The 21,798-nt window shown below is 48.8% G+C and overlaps 1 protein-coding gene across 2 annotated transcripts in view; it reads right to left on the bottom strand.

Annotated features, from left to right (window-relative positions):
* TNPO3 (transportin 3) overlaps window positions 1–21,798 on the bottom strand; it is a 46,353-nt gene that overhangs the window by 21,256 nt on the left and 3,299 nt on the right. For both annotated transcript variants that reach the window (XM_053404696.1, XM_053404697.1), the window contains exons 2-9: window positions 11,307–11,507; window positions 10,102–10,175; window positions 8,887–9,043; window positions 6,017–6,160; window positions 4,862–5,037; window positions 3,369–3,507; window positions 2,267–2,413; window positions 2,027–2,134 (exon numbers count right to left, since the gene is read on the bottom strand). In XM_053404696.1, coding sequence (XP_053260671.1) covers window positions 2,027–2,134; window positions 2,267–2,413; window positions 3,369–3,507; window positions 4,862–5,037; window positions 6,017–6,160; window positions 8,887–9,043; window positions 10,102–10,175; window positions 11,307–11,507 — 1,146 coding nt within the window. The remainder of the gene's footprint in view (window positions 1–2,026; window positions 2,135–2,266; window positions 2,414–3,368; window positions 3,508–4,861; window positions 5,038–6,016; window positions 6,161–8,886; window positions 9,044–10,101; window positions 10,176–11,306; window positions 11,508–21,798) is intronic.

Genomic DNA, 21,798 nt, shown 5'->3' with positions numbered 1-21,798 from the left:
CCTGCAGATCAGAGTTGGAGAACCCCTGCTCAAGGAAATTTACATAAAACACTATAAAGCAGTCACTGAAAATGGCAATAAAGGCAGACTTGAAAAAATTATGAAATAAATCACATGGGGTCGGAATCAACTACAGAGTTGTATTAGCTCAGCAAAAGGACTCCTGCCCCCTTCCTCCTCAAATCTGCTCTGGAGGACTGGGAGAACCCCACAGATCAGCAACCATGGAACCATCACCTTAGTGCTACATTGAATTCCACCCTTTAAAAATAAATAACAAACTTGAAATTAATGGACTACGCAGAATTAGATAAGATGACAAGAAGGATTCAAAACCTGCGGGACCAGAGATTCACAGAAGATTGGAATAAATATACAGTGGTGCCTCGCAAGACGAAATTAATTCGTTCCGCGAGTTTTTTCTTCTTGCGAGTTTTTTGTCTTGCGAAGCACGGTTTCCCATAGGAATGCATTGAAAATCAATCAATGCGTTCCTATGGAAACCGCCTTCAGACCAGGTCCGGGGACAGTCTGTCCCCCGACCTCTTCTGAAGGCTGGGGGGGGGGACAAGGGCTTTTCTTCCCACCGCCAGCCTTCAGAAGGCTGTTCTGAAGGCTGGCGGTGGGAAGAAAAGCCCTTCTCCCCACCTCCCGCCCCGCAAGCTCCGGGGACAGGAGGGCTTTCCTCCCGACCGCCAGCATTTTAAAAGCCCCCAGGACAGCGGAGACTTCTCCGCTGTCCCGGGGCGATCTTAAAATGCTGGCGGGCCCCCAGCATTTTAAAAATGCCGGCCCCCAGCATTTTAAAAGCCCCCAGGACAGCGGAGACTTCTCCGCTGTCCCGGGGCGATCTTAAAATGCTGGCGGGCGGCAGCGAAGCCTTCGCTGCCGCCCGCTAGCATTTTAAGATCACCCCGGGGACAGCAGAGACTATCCTGGGAAGGCAGGCGGGGGGGAGCAAAGAGTTTCGGCCTCTAAAAGCCGTCTGGGATAGAGGAGAAACGCGCTGCGCTTCTCCGCTATCCCGGGAAGGCAGGCAGGGGGGAGCAAAGACTTTTGCCCCCCGCCGGCCTTCAGAAGAGGTCCAGGACCTCTTCTGAAGGCCGGCGGTGGGCGAAAGTCTTTGCTCCCCCCCGCCTGCCTTCAAAAGCCGTCCAGGATAGTGGAGAAACGCGCTGCGCTTCTCCGCTATCCCGGGAAGGCAGGCGGGGGGGGGAGCAAAGACCTCTTCTGAAGGCCGGCGGTGGGCGAAAGTCTTTGCTCCCGACGGCCAGCATTTTAAAAGCGGTCCGGGATAGCGGGAAAGCGCAGCGCGCTTCCCTGCTATCCCGGACCGCTTTTAAAATGCTGGCGGTGGGGAGCAAAGCCTTTCGGCCCCCACCGGCCTTCCTGGACCTCTTCTGAAGGCCGGCGGGGGGCGAAAGGCTTTGCTCCCCACCGCCAGCATTTAAAAGAGGTCCCCGGAGATTTCCCTATGGGCTTTCTTCTTGCGAAGCAAGCCCATAGGGGAATTCGTCTGGCGAAGCACCTCGAAAAACGGAAAACTCTTTCTTCTTGCGAGTTTTCCGTCTTGCGAGGCATCCGTCTTGCGGGGCACCACTGTACGAACTATTTGAAGAGCAATTGTAACCAACAAATCACGCTAGTAGGACTACAAGAAGTTTTGTAAGGAGAAATATATGAAGTACTGCAAAGAAGAGATATGAGTTATGACATTGAAATGTAATAGTGGAAGTAAGAAATGTATATTAAGTGGAAAAGATTGAAAAATTTTCAGACGTGATTGATGGAAGTCAAAAAATTGTTTAAGATATAAACGTATGTTTAATAATTGTTGGAAATGATATGTTAAAAAACTAATAAAAACTTAAATAAATAAATAAATATACAAAAGCAGGAATTAACATGTGGACATGCCCTAGGAAGCGAGGCCCTTTCAACTCCTCCACCCAAACCACCCTCAAAAGCCAGGAGACGCCGGCGGCATTTCGGGTATCCACACCAGACCAACCTGTTCCCCCCTCACCTGGGCAAAACACTCCACAGAGCCAACCAGGAAGATCAAGTCCTTCACGAGGTCTGACACTCTCATCCGGAACTCTCCAAAGTCGTCCGTCTCCTCGGGGATTCCTTCCTAGCAGAGGAAAACAAAGGAGGGAAGAGGGAGGGAGGGAGCGTAAGTAACTACCAGCAGCTCCCCTCCTGCGGGCCAAGTGCAAAGGAGGCGCAGGGGTGTTTGGGGGCCAGGAAGGAGAGGCGGACGTACGTGGTCCGGATCCAGCTGGCAGTGGCGAGCCAGGGCGTGAAGGAGCCTCTGGATGTAGGCCTTGAAGATGCTGTGGATGACTACGTCCTCCGTCTTGTACAGGTGCTCCCCCAGCCGGTACCAGAAGTTGAAGGAAATCTCCACCACCTGACATGGGAAGGAGAGCCATTTATTTAGTTATTATTTATTTCCTAGCATTTTTTTTTAAAAAAAACCCTTTTCTTTACATTTATCATCATCATACCCCCAGCCACTCTGGGCCTCTCAAAGCATATATAAAAACAAAATAAAATATCAAACATTAAAAATTTCCCGATAAAGAGCTGCCTTCAGATGTCTTCTGAAAGTTATGTAGTTCATTATCTCCTTGACACCTGAAGGTGTCACAACCGAGAAGGCCCTCTTGCCCGGTTCCCTGAACTTCGCTTCTTGCAGCGAGAGAGCAGCAAGAAGGCCCTCCGAGTTAGACCTCATTTGTTTTAGTACATAAGAAGGTATATTAAAAGTTCCCAATGAAGCAAACGTAGAAAGGGACATCTAGAACTAAATACAAGGAAACAGATATAGAACTAAAAATACGGGAATGTGGGTGGCGCTGTGGGTTAAACCACAGAGCCTAGGACTTGACGATCAGAAGGTTGGCAGTTTGAATCCCCGCGACGGGGTGAGCTCCCGTTGCTCGGTCCCTGCTCCTGCCAACCTAGCAGTTTGAAAGCACATCAAAGTGCAAGTAGATAAATAGGTACCGCTCCGGCGGGAAGGTAAACGGCGTTTCCGTGCGCTGCTCTGGTTCGCCAGAAGCAGCTTAGTCATGCTGGCCACATGACCCGGAAGCTGTACGCCGGCTCCCTTGGCCAATAAAGGGAGATGAGCGCCGCAACCCCAGAGTCGTCCGCGACTGGACCTAACGGTCAGGGGTCCCTTTACCTTTTCCATACCAAAATGAGAAGACCCTTTTAAACTATCCCCCTCCCCCCCCCTCTCTCTCTGTACAATACAGCATCACCCAGCACCCTCCCATTGCCTGAATGGCCCACGCTGCGGGTGCCTCCACCATGCCCACAACCCGGAAATTGAAGGGATGGGGGGGCGCCCTTCCTACCTCATACTGCGGGTGACCCGCGCATATCAAGAGCAGTTCTATTGTCCGCAGGTCCCCCAAGCCTTGGCCCGGAGTGCAGACAATCTTATCCAGAAAGGTCTCGCAGAGTTCCGTGAAGATCCGGCAGTAGTTGAGAACTCTGAAGGGAAAAGAAAAATGAGGGGTAAGCAGCGGTCCAAGTCAGCAAGTTGCAGCCTTGGCCATGGAAATGCCCATCTCAGGCAGGAAGGGCAACAGGACGACGTCATTCATTGCCCCCACCCCCCCATATTTACCACTGTCTCCTGCTCCCCCATCTGCGCTGGCTGCCACAGCCCCCACCAGCCGAATGGGAAGAGGAGCAAGCTCTGCAGGAGAGACCCCGGTCTGCATGCAAGTCTTTGGCAACACCAATTTAGAGAAAAGGCGGGTAAGAGGTGCCACGTTAGAAGTTTATAAACTTAAGCATGGCACAGAGGAAGCGGAGAGAAAAGGTTTTCTCCCTTTCTCCGAATTAAGGACAGATAAAAAGTAGTTCTTCACACAGCGCAGTTACAGCTTGAGAGTGTTAAATATCTAGACAGACACTAGAATGATGTAGTTTTTAAAAAGCCAGAGTTAGAGATGGGAAGGCCGGGGGGGGGGAATTGGGGGGGACTGGAAACCAAGTTTTTTCCTGCTTTTTTCCAAATGACCTTGGAACAAAACCTGTCCCCCCCCCCATTTTTCTGTTTTTTCCCATCTCTAGCCAGATCATACATTTCTTAACAGGAATAATAATAATTTAAAATAATGATTTATTATTTATACCCCACCAATCCGGCTGGGTTTCCGCAGCCACTCTGGGCGGCTCCCAGAAGAATATTAAAATATAATTATTCCTCCAGTATTAAAAGCTTCCCCTAAACAGGGCTGCCTTCAGATATCCTCTAAAAGTCCGATAGTTGTTTATTTCTTTGACATCTGGTGGAAGGGCGTTCCACAGGGCGGGCGCCACCACCGAGAAGGCCCTCTGCCTGGTTCCCTGTAACTTCGCTGACAGTGCAGAGACAGATTGCCCTTTCCAGGGTGGGAATTGTTGCTTGAAACTTTACACAGGATCCTAGGACACATACAACTAGTTCTATATGCCCAGGGGGGATTTGGGCTTGCGTTAATAAATAAGGATGATTGAAAGGCTTTAAAAAAAAAACACCCCTCATGAATTAGCTAAGGGCAGTGTACAAATTAAAACCGCAGCCCACTTTTGAAAGAGAACTTTCAGAAGCAGGCAGTGGAGAGCAGGAGAGGACAGAGCAGGTGTACTGTTCAAAGTCCCAAATCCAAATGAGAACACTTCTTTGGGTTGCTAAAATCTGTGTGTGTGTGTGTGTGTGTGTGCATGCATGTTTAAAACACGATACAACTGAAAACTAGAAGCAGAAATCCAGCACAGATGTGCCTTCGATTTTTCCTCTCCTGAACCTGCCGTGCACAGACCACTCTGCCCGTAAACGGTTACTCTGGCAACTCACTTGTCCAAATCCTCGCGAGCTACAGCCATGTGGTAGGCTGCCTCAAGCGTCAGGACCCCCTGGAAGAGCTGCAGGGCCAGGGGCAGGTTGGTCTCCACGTTCTCAATGGCGTAGAGCGCGGAGCAGACGCAGTCGGAGGCAGCTTCGTGCAGGTTCGTCGACGTCTTGTCCTGTTGCTGAAAGGCACCGGGGAAGGGGAATTGGGCTTCATCCTCCGCTGCAGGGATCTCATCCAGACCGTGCCCACCACCCCACCCCAGCACAAATACAGAGAGAGGCGGGTTTAGGTTATGCACACTTTCCTTCCACGAGGACTCCTGTGTAACATCTGCGTAGCCAACGAACAGATATACGGAACGCAGAAATGACCCGAGACCACCTGCTCAAACAGGGGTCCAAAAAGCAAGAATGCAAAAAGGGTAGAGGGCAGCATCAGACGACAACCAAGGAACAAGTAAAGAGAGGCAAATGTGGTCCAGGATACAGAGGGTGGAAGACGCAAGTCTTGGGCGGAAAGGAAAAGGACTGATAGATCAAAGAAAAGTGGTGGAACTCTTTCAAAAACAGCCTTTGGCCAACCCGGGGCCTGTTGTGGACTGCAAAGTCAATCAGGCCCAGCCAGCATGGTTCTTTATTATAAAAGCACCCCCACCCCTTAAAGAAGATTCCCCCCGACCCCCACTTCTGCATCAAACGGGCAGAGACCGTGGGCTGGAGGAGGAAGAGAGCGCTGCTTTTTCCAGCAGACGTGGTTTGACTGCAGAAGGCACTGCAAGCTCTTTTCTGCAGTGCAAATGCTCTGGTAGGCAGGCAGGCAGCCCCCACCTCCCGGTAGAGGGTGGGACTAGACAGCCTTTGGGTTCTTTCCAGTGCATTCCACTGCAGAGGGAGCCCCCTCTTGTTCTGTGAACATGCAGTAAGCTGCAGGCAGACACAGAAACACGAGAAAGAGAGCACTATGCACAGATCAGGACATTTCAGTCGCTGACTGTATCCTAGCGTAAGACTGGGCCACTCTCCCTTCAAGAGCTGCCCAGATGAGGCCTTTGCAGCAACCATGGCTGCGCTTAAGGCCTCTCCGATGCCATCGTTCCCCGACATGGTGCCCAGCCCCTGAGCCAGGCTGCCCTCTGCGAGAGACCCCGGAAAACTCACCAGAACCTCAAAGAGCAGCGACAGCAGCTTGCTGTTGGCCATGAAGGTGCTGTCGAGGACGCCCAGGTTGAACCAGCTGCCTAGGCAGCGGAAGATCTTAATGAGCATCTTCTCGTCGTTGCCAGCCTTCTCCACGCAGGTCATCTGCAGGGAAGAAAGGGAAATTGGGAGAGGGGGCTAGGGAGACCTCGCAGCGGTACTGATGGAGGAGCTCAGCACATCCCCAATGATGCAATCTGCACATGTGTGTGTGCCTGCAGTCTGCAGCTCACATGCAGGTGCCCTCCAGCTGTTTTGCAGTAGGGCAAGCTGTGCTGGCTGATGGCAGCTGCATGCCAAAAGGGGCCTTATGGTCTGTGTGTGTGGTTTGGGAGCTGCACGGTCAGGGGGAAAACAATGCTGTCCAGGGTTGTAAAGACTGCGGAGAGAATAATTGGGTGCACTCTTCCCGCCTTGGATCAAATCTACGCTTCCAGGTGCCATAAGAAAGCTGCAGAGATAGCACAAGATAGTGCGCACCCCAGAAATGATCTCTTTCAGCTTCTGCCTTCTGGAAGAAGGTACAGGGTTATAAAGGCCAAGACTAGCCGCCTGAGAAACAGTTTCTACGCAAATGCAATTCTGGTTCTAAACGCAGCATAAGGGGTCTCTATAGTATAGTGTATTTTAAAATGGGGTTTCAGAGTTTTTAGGGGGTTTTGAATGTTTTATGCAGTTTTTCAATTTCATTGTTCTGCATGGGACAATGACAATAAAGATATCATATATCATGCATTGTAGAAGGCTGCTCTTTGCCAGCGCTTGCCCCTCCCTGGGCAGCCTTCCGAGAAGGGGGGGTGGGTCTGAATTCTGTCTAATGTAACATCTCTCAAGGTTGCCAGCCCCTATTTCAGTGACGGCAGAGATAGAAAAGCAGCCAAGGTCTGAAGTGGGATTCACAGAGGGAACCAGGGAGTGCAGGAAGGACCCAAACAGGAAGTAGATTGTGCCAGGAGACAGTCGGTCGGTGGGCAAGTTATTCCAGCTCACCCCCAGTGACTCAAAAGTGGAGCCTCATCAAAATCAGGCAGAGAGGCTGAGAGAGACCATGCTGGCCTCAGCAGCTTTGCTGTCTTAGTCAAACACTGAGCCTGGATCACGGCAGGGCGCCAAGGGAAGGGGGGGGGAATCCCCTCCATTTTAAACTGGGGGGGGGGCTGCCCAGCACAGTCTGCCACATCCTGTCCTCATCCCCTTTGTCCTCAAAGCTCAACCTCTTTTTGAAAAAAGCTGCCACTATTTCAATGCGGGCTGAAAGCCGTCACCCGCTTAATCAACGAGTGGAATCAACCAAAACTTTAGATGAAGAAATAAGATAAAAGAGAAAAGCTGCAATGCCCCGGTTAATTGACCTAGGGAGTAATGTTTAGTTAATTGACCTGGAGAGTAGCATCCAGGCTGCGATTCTCCAGGATTTTCTAGCACCAAAATAAATAAATAAGGGGGGGGTTAAACTTGGCCAACGTGCTGGTTCTGGCTGGGAGATCAAAAAGCAATGGTCATGGCAGTTACGGGTTGTAGAAAAAGTTACAGAGCGTGACAAACAACTTAAGAGGGGTTAAATCTAAAACGTGACTTTAAGTCACTTGGTCTCCGCTTCTTGAGAAGACAGGGGGCAATCCTCCCCCCCAGATCTCCCCATTGTGGACAGACATCAGAACCTGAACGGTTTTGGTTCTTAGTTTAAAACCTATAAATTATCTTCATATTGTGTATTTTCTTCATGACTGTTTGGATTTTGTCCTTTTTCTGTGCATCCACGAGCACCACTGTAGCTAGGTTCGTAGCTAAGTTATGTCTTACGTGCCTGGACAAGAAGTTCGGAGGTTTTTATGCACAGATTGGATATGGCCTAGGACCCTTCTACCTACGGGACCGCCTCGCCCGGTATGCCCCAGGGAGGACCTTAAGGTCCATAAATAGCAACACCCTAGAGGTCCCGAACCTCTAAGGAAGTTAGATTAGCCTCAACCAGAGCCAGGGCCCTTTCAGCACTGGCCCCGGCTTGGTGGAACGCTCTGCCTCATGAGACCAGGGCCCTGCGGGATCTGATTTCTTTCCACAGGGCCTGTAAGACAGAGTTGTTCCGCCCGGCCTTTGGCTTGGAATCAACTTGATCCCCTTCCCCTCTTTCCTTTTTCCTTCTGTGATGGAATTCCTATTTGGGGACTTCCTTGGCTTTTTCCTGGCCCACGTAGGACCAGTCTAGATAGTTAGCCTTGGTGAAGATTTGACGTTTTCATCCCCAAAAAGTTTTTGATTTGAGTTTCTACTGAAATGAGGCTGCATTTTAATGCTGTACTTAATCTTGTTTTTAAGTAGTATTTTAATCAATTGTTTTTATACCTGGTGTTAGCCGCCCTGAGCCCGGTCTTGGCTGGGGAGGGCGGGGTATAATTAAAATATTATTATTATTATTATTATTATTATTATTATTATTATTATTATTATGCTTTAGTTGAGATTCCTGTATTGCAGGGGGCTGGACTAGATGATCCTTGGGGTTCCTTCCAACTCTACAATTCTATGTAATTTTTGCGAAGCTGAAAAATCTCAATAAATTGAAAAATGAAAGCAATAGGTCCCCCCCCATTACTTTGCAAGCAGCCTATGAGGTATCAGGCGCTAGACACAGACACACACCCTAGGAGCATGCAACTTTAAGTTCACAGTCGTCCAGGGAGGTAGACTAGGCTGAGAGGCCCCAAGTTGCCCACTGAACTCCAGGGCTAAGTGAGGATTTGAACCCAGACCTCCCCACCTCCATGTCGAGTTCTCCAGCCACCCCACTCGACCGGCTCCCATGCCCTCCCTCCTTCCGGGCTGCTTACCAGCAGAGAGACCACCGTGCTGGAGTAGTAAGCCAAGTCTTCGATGATCTCAGTGCGGCGGTTGGCTCCGATGCGCAGGGACCGGCTGTGGACCTCCTCTGGCAGCACGGTCAAGATCTCCAGTAGGAAGGGCAGCGAGGTCACGTCATTGTTGTACCTGGGGTTCCAGGGCGAGGGAGGGGGGCGTTGGGGGAAGGGAAGGGAAACGTGAGACAGCAATGAAAGAGGACTGCTGGGGGTACCCCCCGCCAGCCATAGGGGCCCCCAAGTTCTTGACCCTGATTCCAGAGGGTGGCTGTCCTAGCTGGGCAAAAGAGCCTGGGCGATTGCCTAAGAACTACTAATGCTATGCAGGTTTGGACTTGATCAGTCCCTCCGTTAAGCAATCCTGGAAGTCCCATGCAAGAGCAGGACGAAGCATGATAAACATGTTTTCATGCTTTAAAAAAATCACACACACACAAATAAATTTGCACCCCTACCGCCATGGCAAGAAACAGAGCTGTAATTGTCCAGGTTACTCCCCCCCCTTAATCTATCTGTTTTGTTTAAATACAGTGGTACCTTGGGTTACATACGCTTCAGGTTACAAACTCCGCTAACCCAGAAATATTACCTCGGGTTAATAACTTTGCTTCAGGATGAGAACGGCGGTGGCGTGGCAGCAGTGGGAGGCCCCATTAGCTAAAATGGTGCTTCAGGTTAAGAACAGTTTCAGGTTAAGAACGGACCTCTGGAACAAATTAAGTACTTAACCCAAGGTACCATTGTACACCTTTGATGGCTGCCTGCTTGTGAGCAAACGCTTTAGGTGCTGCTGTTCTTACTAAGCAAACTGTCCCTAAATCAATTTTACTCTTCACCGTTTTCCATTAATTTTCAGGTTGGCAGTCGGAGCACAATCATGTGCATGAAAAAGCAAAGCACAAGCAAACCAGCAGGTGGCCCCCAGACCCACTAAACCTCTCCCACCTGTGACACACAGCTCCCTACGTGGTTGGAAGCCGTTTCCCAAGGCCCAGAAGAGCAGCTCACGACCACCACCCCCAAGATAATCTGCATTTACACAGAAGCACCTCATCTGGGTTTCCCACTTCACACACCCGGGGCCATCTCATGTCATCAGCACTTTGCAAAACCATTACAGGGTATAGAAGGTTTAACTGGAGGTGGGAAGTTGGAAGAAGAGGGAGATTTGAAAAGGGAGCCACTTACTTTTCAACCAGTGTGTGCACACAGCCCTTCCAGGAGGCCATCTGTAGGGCGAGGTCTGCTATGGCTAACGCAAGCTGCATGGGGAGAGAGGCAGTGGGAGAACACAAGTCAGAGGCGGGCGCTTCCAGCTAAAAGATGTAGCTCCCCACCGCAAGAAACGGTCCGCTGCAATTGCACCTGCCTTTCAGTTAATGTAAGAGCTGCCTGCTGGATGAGTTCAGACCGGGGCGGGGGGGACAATCGAGTCTGAGAACCCTGCTTGACACTAAACAGCCAGGAAGCCCCCAAGACAGACACGAAGGCTAAAGGCAGGTGCCCACTGTTGCTCCCCAGTTACTGGCATTCAGAGGTAGACTGAGGAAGAGGCAGGCTACCTTTTGAGAGTCCACTGAGCTGCCAGGGCCAATAGGTCATCATCATCATCATCATATTTATCTATATCCCGCCCTGCCCAGCCGAAGCCGGGCTCAGAGCAGCTAACAAAAATAAAAGTAACACAGCCTTCTAAAATCAATTCATTCTAAAATCAATTCAGAATCAAACTAATGGGAGCCATTGGGCTGGAGTTCTGTGAGGATTACCAAAGGAGGGAGTCACGCTGTGCCTTGGCCAAAGGCCTGGTGGAACAGCTCTGTCTTGCAGGCCCTGCGGAAAGATGTCAAGTCCCGCAGGGCCCTAGTCTCTTGTGACAGAGCGTTCCACCAGATCGGGGCCACGGCCGAAAAAGCCCTGGCTCTGGCTGAGGCCAGCCTAACCTCCCTGTGGCCTGGGACCTCCAAGATGTTTTTGTTTGAAGACCGTAAGGTCCTCCGTGGGACATACCAGGAGAGGTGGTCCCGTAGGTACGAGGGTCCTAGGCCGTATAGGGCTTTAAAGGTTAAAAGAAAATCAGATGGGTCTACAGGTTCAGGCCAGCGTCCCATCTAGACTAGACTCCTGTTCTCACAGTAGCTAACTAGATGCAAGCAGGATCCGCGCATAAGAGCGCTCTCCCCTCCTGTGTTTTCCAGCAACTGGTATTGTTCAACTGGTTTCAATGGGAGGCATACTACCTCCGACAGTGGAGATAGCACACGAACCAACCCAGCCAGTAACCACCGATAAAAGATAGCCCTCCATGAAGCCCCCTTTAACAGCCATGCAAGCTGGTGGCTGCCTTCTGAAATGGCCACTCGCTCCCCACAAACGTGGGGTTCACTGCCCACCTGGGTGACGATGACGGGGGACATGTCTTTCAAGTTCTGGATGTGGCTGAGCAGCGAGTCCCGCAGCGAGACGTGAGAGTCCGTCGGGAGCTCGTAGAACGAGGTCTGGATCTTCATCTTCATGGTTTGAGCGGCAAAGTAGCACGATTCCACATCCTGCCGGATCTGCAGCAACTGATCCGAGATCTCCCAGGCGTGGACCTTGGGGCGAGACAAAGGGGGAATGGATGCCATCAGGACAGAAAAGGCAGGTGGTGTGGGTGTGTGTGTTCATCAGCAGCTTCAAGCTCCAAAGAACCTGTTTCATAGATCAGTTGCAAAAGATGGTCAGCGACAGAGTTCCCAGATCTCCTGAAAGACCCTAAAAACTTGTATTCTTTTAGTTATTATTATTCAATTATTAGATCTTTAGTTATTATCCCAGTAGGTGTCCCAGATTTGGAAGTGAATGGTATGGGGGAGACAGCAAAGTACTGGAGATGTAAAGATCTGACTTTGAAAAGCTGGATTGAGTCCATCCAGTTTGCTGAATTAATTAAACAGTTTTAACAGCATTTTGAATAAACATGCAATTGATTGTTACTGTTTTCACTGTGTTATGAACTTCCTTAGTGGGCTGCGCCAACCACTATTCTGAATTATGCTTTTCATAGGTCAGGGTGTGCTGGGGATGGGTTTATGGAACCAGCCAATGGAGCAGGGCCCCCAAAATGTATGGGAAGCCCTGATCTACAGCAAGCTGTCAGATAGGACACAATTCAAAACTAGTAGCAAGTCTGTTTGAGGCCACTAAAGGGGCAGCATCAAGTCTCCTGGGTCCGACCCTGAGCAACAGGCCACCAGGCCACATGCACAAGCGCCTGCTCTGTGTGAACGCCCCCCCCCTTCCTGCTCCTTGAGCAGATGGATTTGGCTCCCAACCTTGGCATGCCTGGACTTGGCTGCCCCAGACGATACAATAATCTTTATTGTCATTGTCCCATACATAACAACGAAATTGAAAATATCTACATCAGACTTTCAAAAACCAACAAGCCTGCTATCCCAGCCTGGTTAATCCCCTAAAAATTCTGATACCCCATAATTAAATACGGGACGCGGGTGGCGCTGTGGGTAAAACCTCAGCTCCTAGGACTTGCCGATCGCATGGTCGGCGGTTCGAATCCCCGCGGCGGGGTGCGCTCCCGTTGCTCAGTCCCAGCGCCTGCCAACCTAGCAGTTCGAAAGCACCCCCGGGTGCAAGTAGATAAATAGGGACCGCTTACTAGCGGGAAGGTAAACGGCGTTTCCGTGTGCGGCTCTGCCTCGCCAGGGTAGCTTCGTCACGCTGGCCACGTGACCCGGAAGTGTCTGCGGACAGCGCTGGCTCCCGGCCTATAGAGTGAGATGAGCGCACAACCCTAGAGTCTGTCAAGACTGGCCCGTACGGGCAGGGGTACCTTTACCTTTTATAAATACAATATACTCCCATAGAGACTACCTTACACTGCGTTTAAAACCAAAATCGCATTTGGATAGAAACTTTTTCTCAGACGGCTTGTCCTAGTCTTTATAACCCTGGACCTTCTTCCAGAAGGCAGAAGCTGAAAGAGATCATTTCCGGGGTGCGCACTATCCTGCGCTATCTCTGCAGCTTTCTTATGGCACCTGGAAGCATAGATTTGATCCAAGGTGGGAAGAGGGCACCCAATTATTCTCTCCGCAGTCTTCACAACCCTGGACCTTGATCTCTCCTCCTCACCCTGGACGGCAGGACTCTGGGGTTCCGGATCTTAGTGTGCAAGCAACTCTGACCACCATAATCATCCAGTTCTGGCCCCTATTCTGCCAGGGACCCATACAGCTCTCATACACCATTCTGCATGGACACAAACCTCGACAAAACTCTGCTTTCCTTCTCCTCCTACGAATGCCCTACAACTCTTGTAAGACTATTGGTCATTTGTGGCGCTGTGGGATGGAGTGCAGAATGAGTTGCGTTTCTCCCTTTATTTATTTTTTAAAATTTTATTGGAATTTTATTTACAACATAACACAACCCCCCCACCCCAATACACAAATCCACCCTCGTTAAACGTGAACGTGACATACAGTGAGCATAACATGCAACAATACAGACAACCAAGTAAAAGACTTCCTTTCTCCTTTAAAGCAAAGAGGAAACAACCGCAACACAGCCTTCACACCCACTCTCTTTTCCGGGGCAAGGTTGTTGCGCCTAACTTGCTAGCCTCCCAGTCCCAGGCAGGATGTTACAACACTGTCCTCAAGAAAAAGGGGAAGGAGTAGATGTAGAAAAAGGAATAGATCCAAGGGGCTGGCACGCATGCGCGCACACACACCGTGGCTGTACAACATATAAAACTGTAATTGACAGATCTGTTCCCTTTTAATGGTGCCGTATAGTTAAAGCTCTGGTTTTCCCAGTAGTGATGTATGGAAGTGAGAGCTGGACCATAAAGAAGGCTGATCGCCGAAGAATGGATGCTTTTGAATTCTGGTGCTGGAGGAGACTCTTGAGAGTCCCATGGACTGCAAGAAGATCAAACCGATCCACTCTTAAGGGAATCAGCCTTGAGTGCTCACTGGAAGGATAAATCCTGAAGCTGAGGCTCCAAGACTTTGGCCACCTCATGAGAAGACTCCCTGGAAAAGACCCTGATGTTGGGAAAGATGGAGGGCGCAAGGAGAAGGGGACGACAGAGGACAAGATGGTCTTGAAGCTACCAGCATGAGTTTGACCAAACTGTAGGAGGCAGTGGAAGACAGGAGTGCCTGGCGTGCTCTGGTCCAGGGGGTCACGAAGAGTCGGACACAACTAAACAACAACAACTGCAAAAAAGGGTGAGGGAATGAAAGCTGTCACTTCAGCCTGCAGCAGGAATCGTATAAAGTTGCAAGCATCATTGAGGGGCACAGGAACTCAGGGCAAGCCAAGGGGTACTCCAGTTCCCATCAGCCCCAGCCAGCAAGGCAAATGGTCACAGAATCATAGCGTTTAAAGCAGGGTGGATTTGATTTAAATCAAATCAGTCTAAATCACGATTTAAATCACCAGTCAGTAAGACTTGATTTAATTTTTTTTTTTACAGACTCATTCTTGCTGGTATAATCTTAATATCTGCAACCAGATGAAGGTTTCGTTTTTGGAATAAATCTTCAGTGCAGTTTTTACAATTAGATCAAAAATTACTGATTTGGTTATACTGCTAGAAATACACAGACTGATAATTATGAAATTATTGTGAGGTTTAATAAGTTAACTGTTTTTATTTGGACAACTTTTCTGCTGTAGCTTATTAGAAGGAGAAAAACAAACATTTCCCTAATAACTATTTATTTAACTAAAACAATAACATCATGGCATATGTATCCAGGTTTGTTAACTGGTGTGGTTAAACAATTTTTTGAAAGAAAACTCAGACTGAGTTTTAGCACACATGAAAAACTTAAAACAAATCCTTATTTCCTGATGAATAGCCTTTGGACTATAATGTAACTTAAATAGAAAACTACCTTTAGAAAGATGTTTTCTCCAAAAGCATATTATTTTAAAATTTTGATTTAAATAAAAAAAATCCGATTTAAATTTTTAAAATCTGATTATTATTTTTCAAATCATTGATTTTTATCCACCCTGGTTGAAAGGGACCCAAGGGTCATCTAATCAAACGCCTGCAATTCAGGACTGAACCTGCAACCTCGGCGTTATCAGCACCACGCTCTAAGCAACTGATGCGCTTTGCAGTCCAGCAGCGCCCAGAGGGCACCACGTTGGTTACCCACCGACGGTGTTTTCAAAATGGGCTGCAAAAACGGCTCTCAGGAGGATCTGAAATGCCCAAACAGACAAAAAAAGGCAGCAGGAGAGAAATAACTGGGCTTTATTTAAAAAAAATGTCTTGCTGCTGCCTTGGGAAAGTTTGTAGGAATCACCACAGGAAGTTTATTTGCAGCAAACAAGCTATTTGGAGGATACAGCTGAAATATTGATGAGTTTTCAGACAAGCAGACCTTGCACTAGAAACCCAATTCCCAAAGCGATTGTTAACTGTTTTAGGGGGGTAGATGGCATGTATGTACCACAATTCTATTTAGATTCCAGAAAGCAACCTGCCGCACTCTTCTGTGTTTGGCTGAAAGACTGAGATTTGGGGTATCCCCATCAGTTGTGGCGATTCCTGCCCACCTGCTTCCTGGGGAGGCCACAAGACCGCTCAAAGCTGCCCCCCGGTCACAGTCTGGGTTGGGGCAGAGAACATAACTTGCTTCTCTTTTATGGGTTTGGAGATTTATAAACCGCCTTTCAGCGCACACCGCCATCTTCCCAAAGCAGTTGACACCCAGTGTCAAGCACACCCGAGGCGATTTCGATTTGAACGTTTCAAAACAGTAACGTGAACTGAAATGAATTAATCAAGGGCAAACCTGATTCGGACTACAACCAAATTTCAGAAAGACTATCAGTGTTAATGCTGTCATGTCTTATGGCAAGGAAAGCGTTCCAAGAGGAGAAATCGGACTTCAGGAAGTTCGCTGCCTACCAACTTTTGTGCCAAACAGGCAGTCGAGGAGAGGAAGGAAGAAAGAGAGGGGCCATGAAAGCCCAAAATCACCACCCACAGGAAAGATTTTTCAAAGAGTTTCATAAAAATGCCAGCAGAGATGCATCAACAAAGGTCACAGCTTGCAAGATCCTGAGTATGTGAGCAGTGTTAGAAATTAGCCAGGCACATTTGGTGTGGGTCCAATTGCGACTATGGGGAGATCTGTGGGCGCCAGGTTGACAAGTAACCTCTCCATCTGGCTGACCTCTCCGGCTTTCTTACGCAGGTAAGCAGAAGAGTTTATTCATTGCATTTCTCTCCTGTCTTTTTCTCCAAGGCGTACATGGTTCACCCCCCAACCCCTCAATCTCAACAACAACACTGCGAGGTAGGTTAGGTGGCTGTGTCTGGTCCGAGGCCACCCACAGAACTTCATGACTGAGCGGGGATTTGAACGCTGATTTCCCAGGTCCTAGTCCGGCACTCTAGCCACTACACCACACTGGCTTCCTGGAGTACTTCTGCTACAGTAAAGGTAAAGGGACCCCTGACCATTAGGTCCAGTCATGGCCGACTCTGGGTTTGCGACGCTCATCTCACTTTACTGGCCGAGGGAGCCGGTGTACAGCTTCCGGGTCATGTGGAGCATGACCAAGCCGCTTCTGGCGAACCAGAGCAGCGCACGGAAACGCCATTTACCTTCCCGCCAGAGCGGTACCTATTTATCTACTTGCACTTGGACGTGCTTTCGAACTGCTAGGTTGGCAGGAGCAGGGACCGAGCAATGGGAGCTCATCCTGTCGCGGGGATTTGAACCGCCAGCCTTCTGATCGGCAAGTCCTAGGCTCTGTGGTTTATCCCACAGCGCCACCCGCATCCACTTCTGCTAGGGGCAGCTATATAAATTAGTAGGTGAATAAACATGGGGAAAGCAAAATGTCCCTTAGGGAAAGATCTGAAATATTTTCCTTGAAGCTTGAATTTGTTTTATTCTGGATTGTTTTATTTGAAATTTTAATTTGTTGTAAATTGCTTTGAGATTTTTTTTCCTTTAAAATATACAGAAGTATAGAAATGAAATAATAATAACAATAATAATTATTATTTCATTGCAAAAGAAAATGGCACCTAGGCATTCCTTGGTGGCAACTGTAGCCGAGATGCAAGGTGCCATTTGGCGATTGCATTATATATCTGAGTTTCTAACACCCTGTGGAAGATTGTTGAGCCGCCAGACGCTGTCTCGTTGCAGGAGGCGAAGAGAACCATTGATTCAAGCGCATTTGAAGAGGCCCTTGGCGGGGAATGAGCCACAGCAGCTAGCAAAGAGCCACTTTTGTCTAGTTGCCCTGGGCAAGTAACCATGGAGGCTACGAGCACTGAGCCAACCCCTGGCCTATGCCAACTTGGAGTGGGTCTCCAAAAAGGGAGGCGAAATGTTCTGGGTTGCTCTTGTTTAACACATCACTGCCTGCAGTAGTGAAATCGGGTGGTGGGTGTCGGCCGAAACAGGAGTAAAAATTGTGCTACAGAGAAACAAGAGGGAGGTTATCAGCGTGCTCAAGAAGGGGCAGATTTGCAAAGCAGAAAAAAATAAATAAATCCAAAATTCACACTATCTATTTAAACAAAAAACCCAGCCTAATGACAACAGCACCTGCATCTTCAGTAGTCATGAAATGTTAGTGATTAGTTGGAAGAGCAAAATGGGAATCAGGAGGAATAGAGGTTTGGGCCAGCTGGCACACTGTGTTGGGAGTTGTGGTCAAAATCGTCTAGTTTATAGCATCCTGGAGGAGCAGCATGGTTGTCTGGGCCTAAACCAGTGGTGTCCAAACTTTTTTCAAAGAGGGCCAGATATGATGAAGTGAAGGGCCGTGGGGGCCAACCAAAATTTAGGATTGAAGTTGTTGAGTTTTTTAGGGGCCGTATCAAACCGACCGGTGGGCCGGGTTAGACCCCTGAAACGGACTTTGGACATGCCTAGCCTAAACCATTGGTGCGGGGGTGAGGATACTCTGAAAGCATTTCAGCCCAAGGGGGACAGGTGAACCCTTCAATAAAATGCCTCAATCCAGGATACTATAAGCTAGACAGACTTTTTATTATTTTTCTACTAGGTATCTTCTTCCCCAGGCATCTAGCCGACACCTGATTTTTACTTTCTCCCACGCACTGTTCTCCTCGCCACTCTCATTTTCAGACATTTCTCTCCATCCCCACCTAACCCTTCCTCGACACGGGGAATAATTTGAACAAGGCCTTTCAAAAGAAGAACTCAAGAATGTTTCTCAGAGCTAGAGATCAACTCTGCAACATATGCAGCAACTGTCATGAGAAGAGCAGCTCTGAGCATGTGCAGAGTTTCTTTCCCCCCCCTCAACACTAAGGGGCTGCAACTGGCAGCCAATCACTGGAGCGGGGGGGGGGCGGGCTTCCCACATCAGGTGACTCTCAGGTAAGGCCCAAATACTGCCTGGGTCAGCACTGCAGAGCCCCTCTCTTCCCTGGGATGTCTGGATCTCAGCCGCTACGCTACCCTCCCAGCTTCCTCTTAAATACTGCAAAACCCTTTGCACCTCCTGCCTACATGCTCTAGTCAAGAATGAAACTGGATCGCCATGCACAACCCCCTCAACAGATTAGAGTAATAAAAATACATTGAAGGGCTTGAATGGAAACTAGTTTTGGGAACAGGGTGGAACGTCCTCCTTCTGCAGCGCCTCCTGACTCACTCCTGTGCAAGTCCCGAATGCTGCAGAAAATGCATTAATCTGGAGGCTGCGAGTGGGCCTGGCTTTGTCCCGAAAGCCACCCAGCAGGCAAATGCGCAAAAAAGCCCAGGGCGACGCCTGAAAGTGAATAAGGGAGAACCAAGGGAAGAGAGTTCTCCACAGGCAAGAGTGTCTCGTTTCCCTGAAAGTGGAAACGGGATCCTTCAAGTAGGTCAGCACCTCTGCCAACCCTCCTGCTCACACCAGCAATCGAAGAGAGGACCTGTCCTCTAACCAAGTGCAATGGGCTTAGATGGCACTATAAAAAGGGGGAAAGTATTTCCTATGGAGGGGACGCGGGTGGTGCTGTGGTCTAAACCACTGAGCCTCTTCGGCTTGCCGATCAGAATGTCGGCGGTTCGAATCCCCGCGACGTGGTGAGCTCCCGTTGCTCGGTCCCAGCTCCTGCCAACCTAGCAGTTCGAAAGCACACCAGTGCAAGTAGGTAAACAGGTACCGCTCCGGCGGGAAGGTAAACGGCGTTTCCGTGCACTGCTCTGGTTCGCCAGAAGCGGCTGAGTCATGCTGGCCACATGACCCGGAAGCTGTACGCCGGCTCCCTCGGCCAGTAAAGCGAGATGAGCGCTGCAACCCCAGAGTCAGCCACGACTGGACCTAATGGTCAGGGGCCCCTTTACCTATTTCGTATGGAGGGAGAAGTCTAGGAGACAAAAGGCCTAGAGAGATTTGGCCTTGGAGGCCAGGAATTGAACGTCAACAAGGAAGACTCTCGCGGGGATGACAAGGACTTCTCTAGGCCACAGCACCAATGTGGAGGGCCAGCCACACCTCAGATGCCTACTAGGACGGACCCTTTAACGCTGCACTCTTCTGATTCAGCCAAATGGGAAGCATCACGGGCAAACCCACACAAGTGACACGGCTGCATCCACTTGGCCATGGTGCCCAGAATCGATTGTGAAAGTTGCAGCTCCAAACATCTGGAGAGCAGCAAGCTAAGGGAGACTGATTTGGATCACCAGTAAGTTCCACGGGACAGCGTTTCACGTGATCAAAGAGCGGCTATAAAGTTCTTTGCACAGCAGAACTGGAACAGAATCGAACAAAGAGCAAAATACCGGCATGCAGAACAGAAAAGGCTCGACGTGCCAGAGTCAGCAATTTTGCTCAATCATCTCACTCACGACAATTGCTCATCTTCGGTCACGTCTGCCCCTCTAGGTGAGAGGAAGAAAGGTGATGCCAGCATGGTGCCCAGTCCTACGAGGGCAGCTCTTACATTGGATGGCAGCAATGAATCATCAGGGCAAAAATACAAAATAAATAAATAAGGAAATAAATAAATAAGAAAAGATTCCTGCATTGCGGGGGGCGGGTTGGACTAGATGACCCTCGTGATCCCTTCCAACGCTGCAATTCTATGAGTCCCATCTTCCTCCAGGTGTCTGGGTCCTCAAGACACCTGCAAGCAAGATTATGTTCTCTCTCGGTCTAAACCAGGGTTAGGCAACCTAAGGCCTGGGGGCCGGATGTGGCCCAATCGTCTTCTCAATCCGGCCCGCAGATGGTTCAAGAATCAGCGTGTTTCTACATGAGTAGAATGTGTGATTTTATTTAAAATGCATCTCTGGGTTATTTGTGGGGCCTGCCTGGTGTTTTTACATGAGTAGAATGTGTGATTTTATTTAAAATGCACCTCTGGGTTATTTGTGGGGCATAGGAATTCGTTCGTTTTATTTTTTCAAAATATAGTCCGGCCCCTCACAAGGTCTGAGGGACAGTGGACCGGCCCCCTGGGAAAGTTTGCTGACTCCTGGTCTAACCTATCTCACGGAGTTATGAGGATTAAAGCGTGGGGTGCGTGGGTGTGTCTTGTATACTACCCACACCTACAAGGGGAAGGGATAGGATAAAAATGTATGGGAGACAAGATTGAAAGAAAAGTCTGTTTGTCCAAGCTCACCAGGCGAGTTTCCGGCAAAGGTAAGATTTGAACCACAGGCTATTTCATGCAGCTTGGCTGGTTAGTGCATGGTTCTGACAATGCCCCGGTCGCTGGTCTGACCCCCCCAGAGCTAAATGATCCTCAGGTTTCCTTCCAACTCTATGAGTGTAAGCCACTAGGCTTATTCTCAGCTTGGGAGGCATCTTTAACGTACCAACTCTAGCACATAGGCTGTTTGTGTTTCTAGTTAACTGGAGCAAAGTCTTTGGCCACCTTAAAAGGTAAACCTACTACTGTATACATTTACTGGAAAATAAGCTCCACTGGATTTAGCGGGAAGATTTACCAGGTAAACACGTGCACTCATATTAACGCACGTATAAAAATGACACATATGCATTCTGGGCACGCCTGAACCTACCTTTTTCTATTTCTTCTTTAGATACCTTAAAATGGACTCAAGCACACGTCTGTTTTTAGTATGGAAGGGTTAACCCCTCCCATCCCCTGGGGTCTATCCTTTACTCAGTTCCTTACCTACAAAAGCACATTATCACAATAAATCTGTCAGTCATTAAGATGCCAAAAGGCACAATTATTGCTGTATGTCGCAGCTGGACACTTTCCCTACTTGTAGGATATTTGAACAAGCCTAAATCCTCCAAAACACATGATTCTGAAAGATAAAGAGTAGATTTGGGGTTTAAAAAGCGTCCCAAGAGCCCAGTGGCACACCAGTTGTCCTCCTTGAATGACTGCGGGAGAGAAAAGCAAAGTAAGAACTTTCTCAAAGTAAGACCGGCCCGGCACGCACTGTGCATTAAACCAGAAATGGGAATTTTTTTGTTGAGATGGGCAGTCCTTTGTATTGGGCCCTAAAGCTGCAAACCCAGAGGCGAGAGAAGTGCAAAGAGGCTGCGCCCATAGTATTTTAAAATTACGATTCAACAAGTTCTAAACACTGGCTTTTTTATTATGTAATTCTACTGTCGTTGAAGCACTTTCGGTGCTTTTACAACGGTGCTTTTTTATTAAAGTTTATTATTAGTATTTTGTTTATTATTATTTATGAATACTGTTTATGAATTTTGACTGTGAATTGCCCTCTAGAATATATATTATGAGCGTTGTTTATATGCATGTGGTGCAGTGGTTAGAGTGTTAGGCCAGGTGAGACCAGGGTTCAAATCTCCACTCAGCCATGAATCAAACTGGATGATCTTGGGGCCAGTCACCAACTCTAAGCCTAACCTACCTCACAGGGT

This window comes from Podarcis raffonei, chromosome 10 (assembly GCF_027172205.1).
Source record: "Podarcis raffonei isolate rPodRaf1 chromosome 10, rPodRaf1.pri, whole genome shotgun sequence".
NCBI classification, from domain to species: Eukaryota; Metazoa; Chordata; class Lepidosauria; order Squamata; family Lacertidae; genus Podarcis; species Podarcis raffonei.
This window is presented reverse-complemented; position numbering and strand designations above follow the sequence as displayed.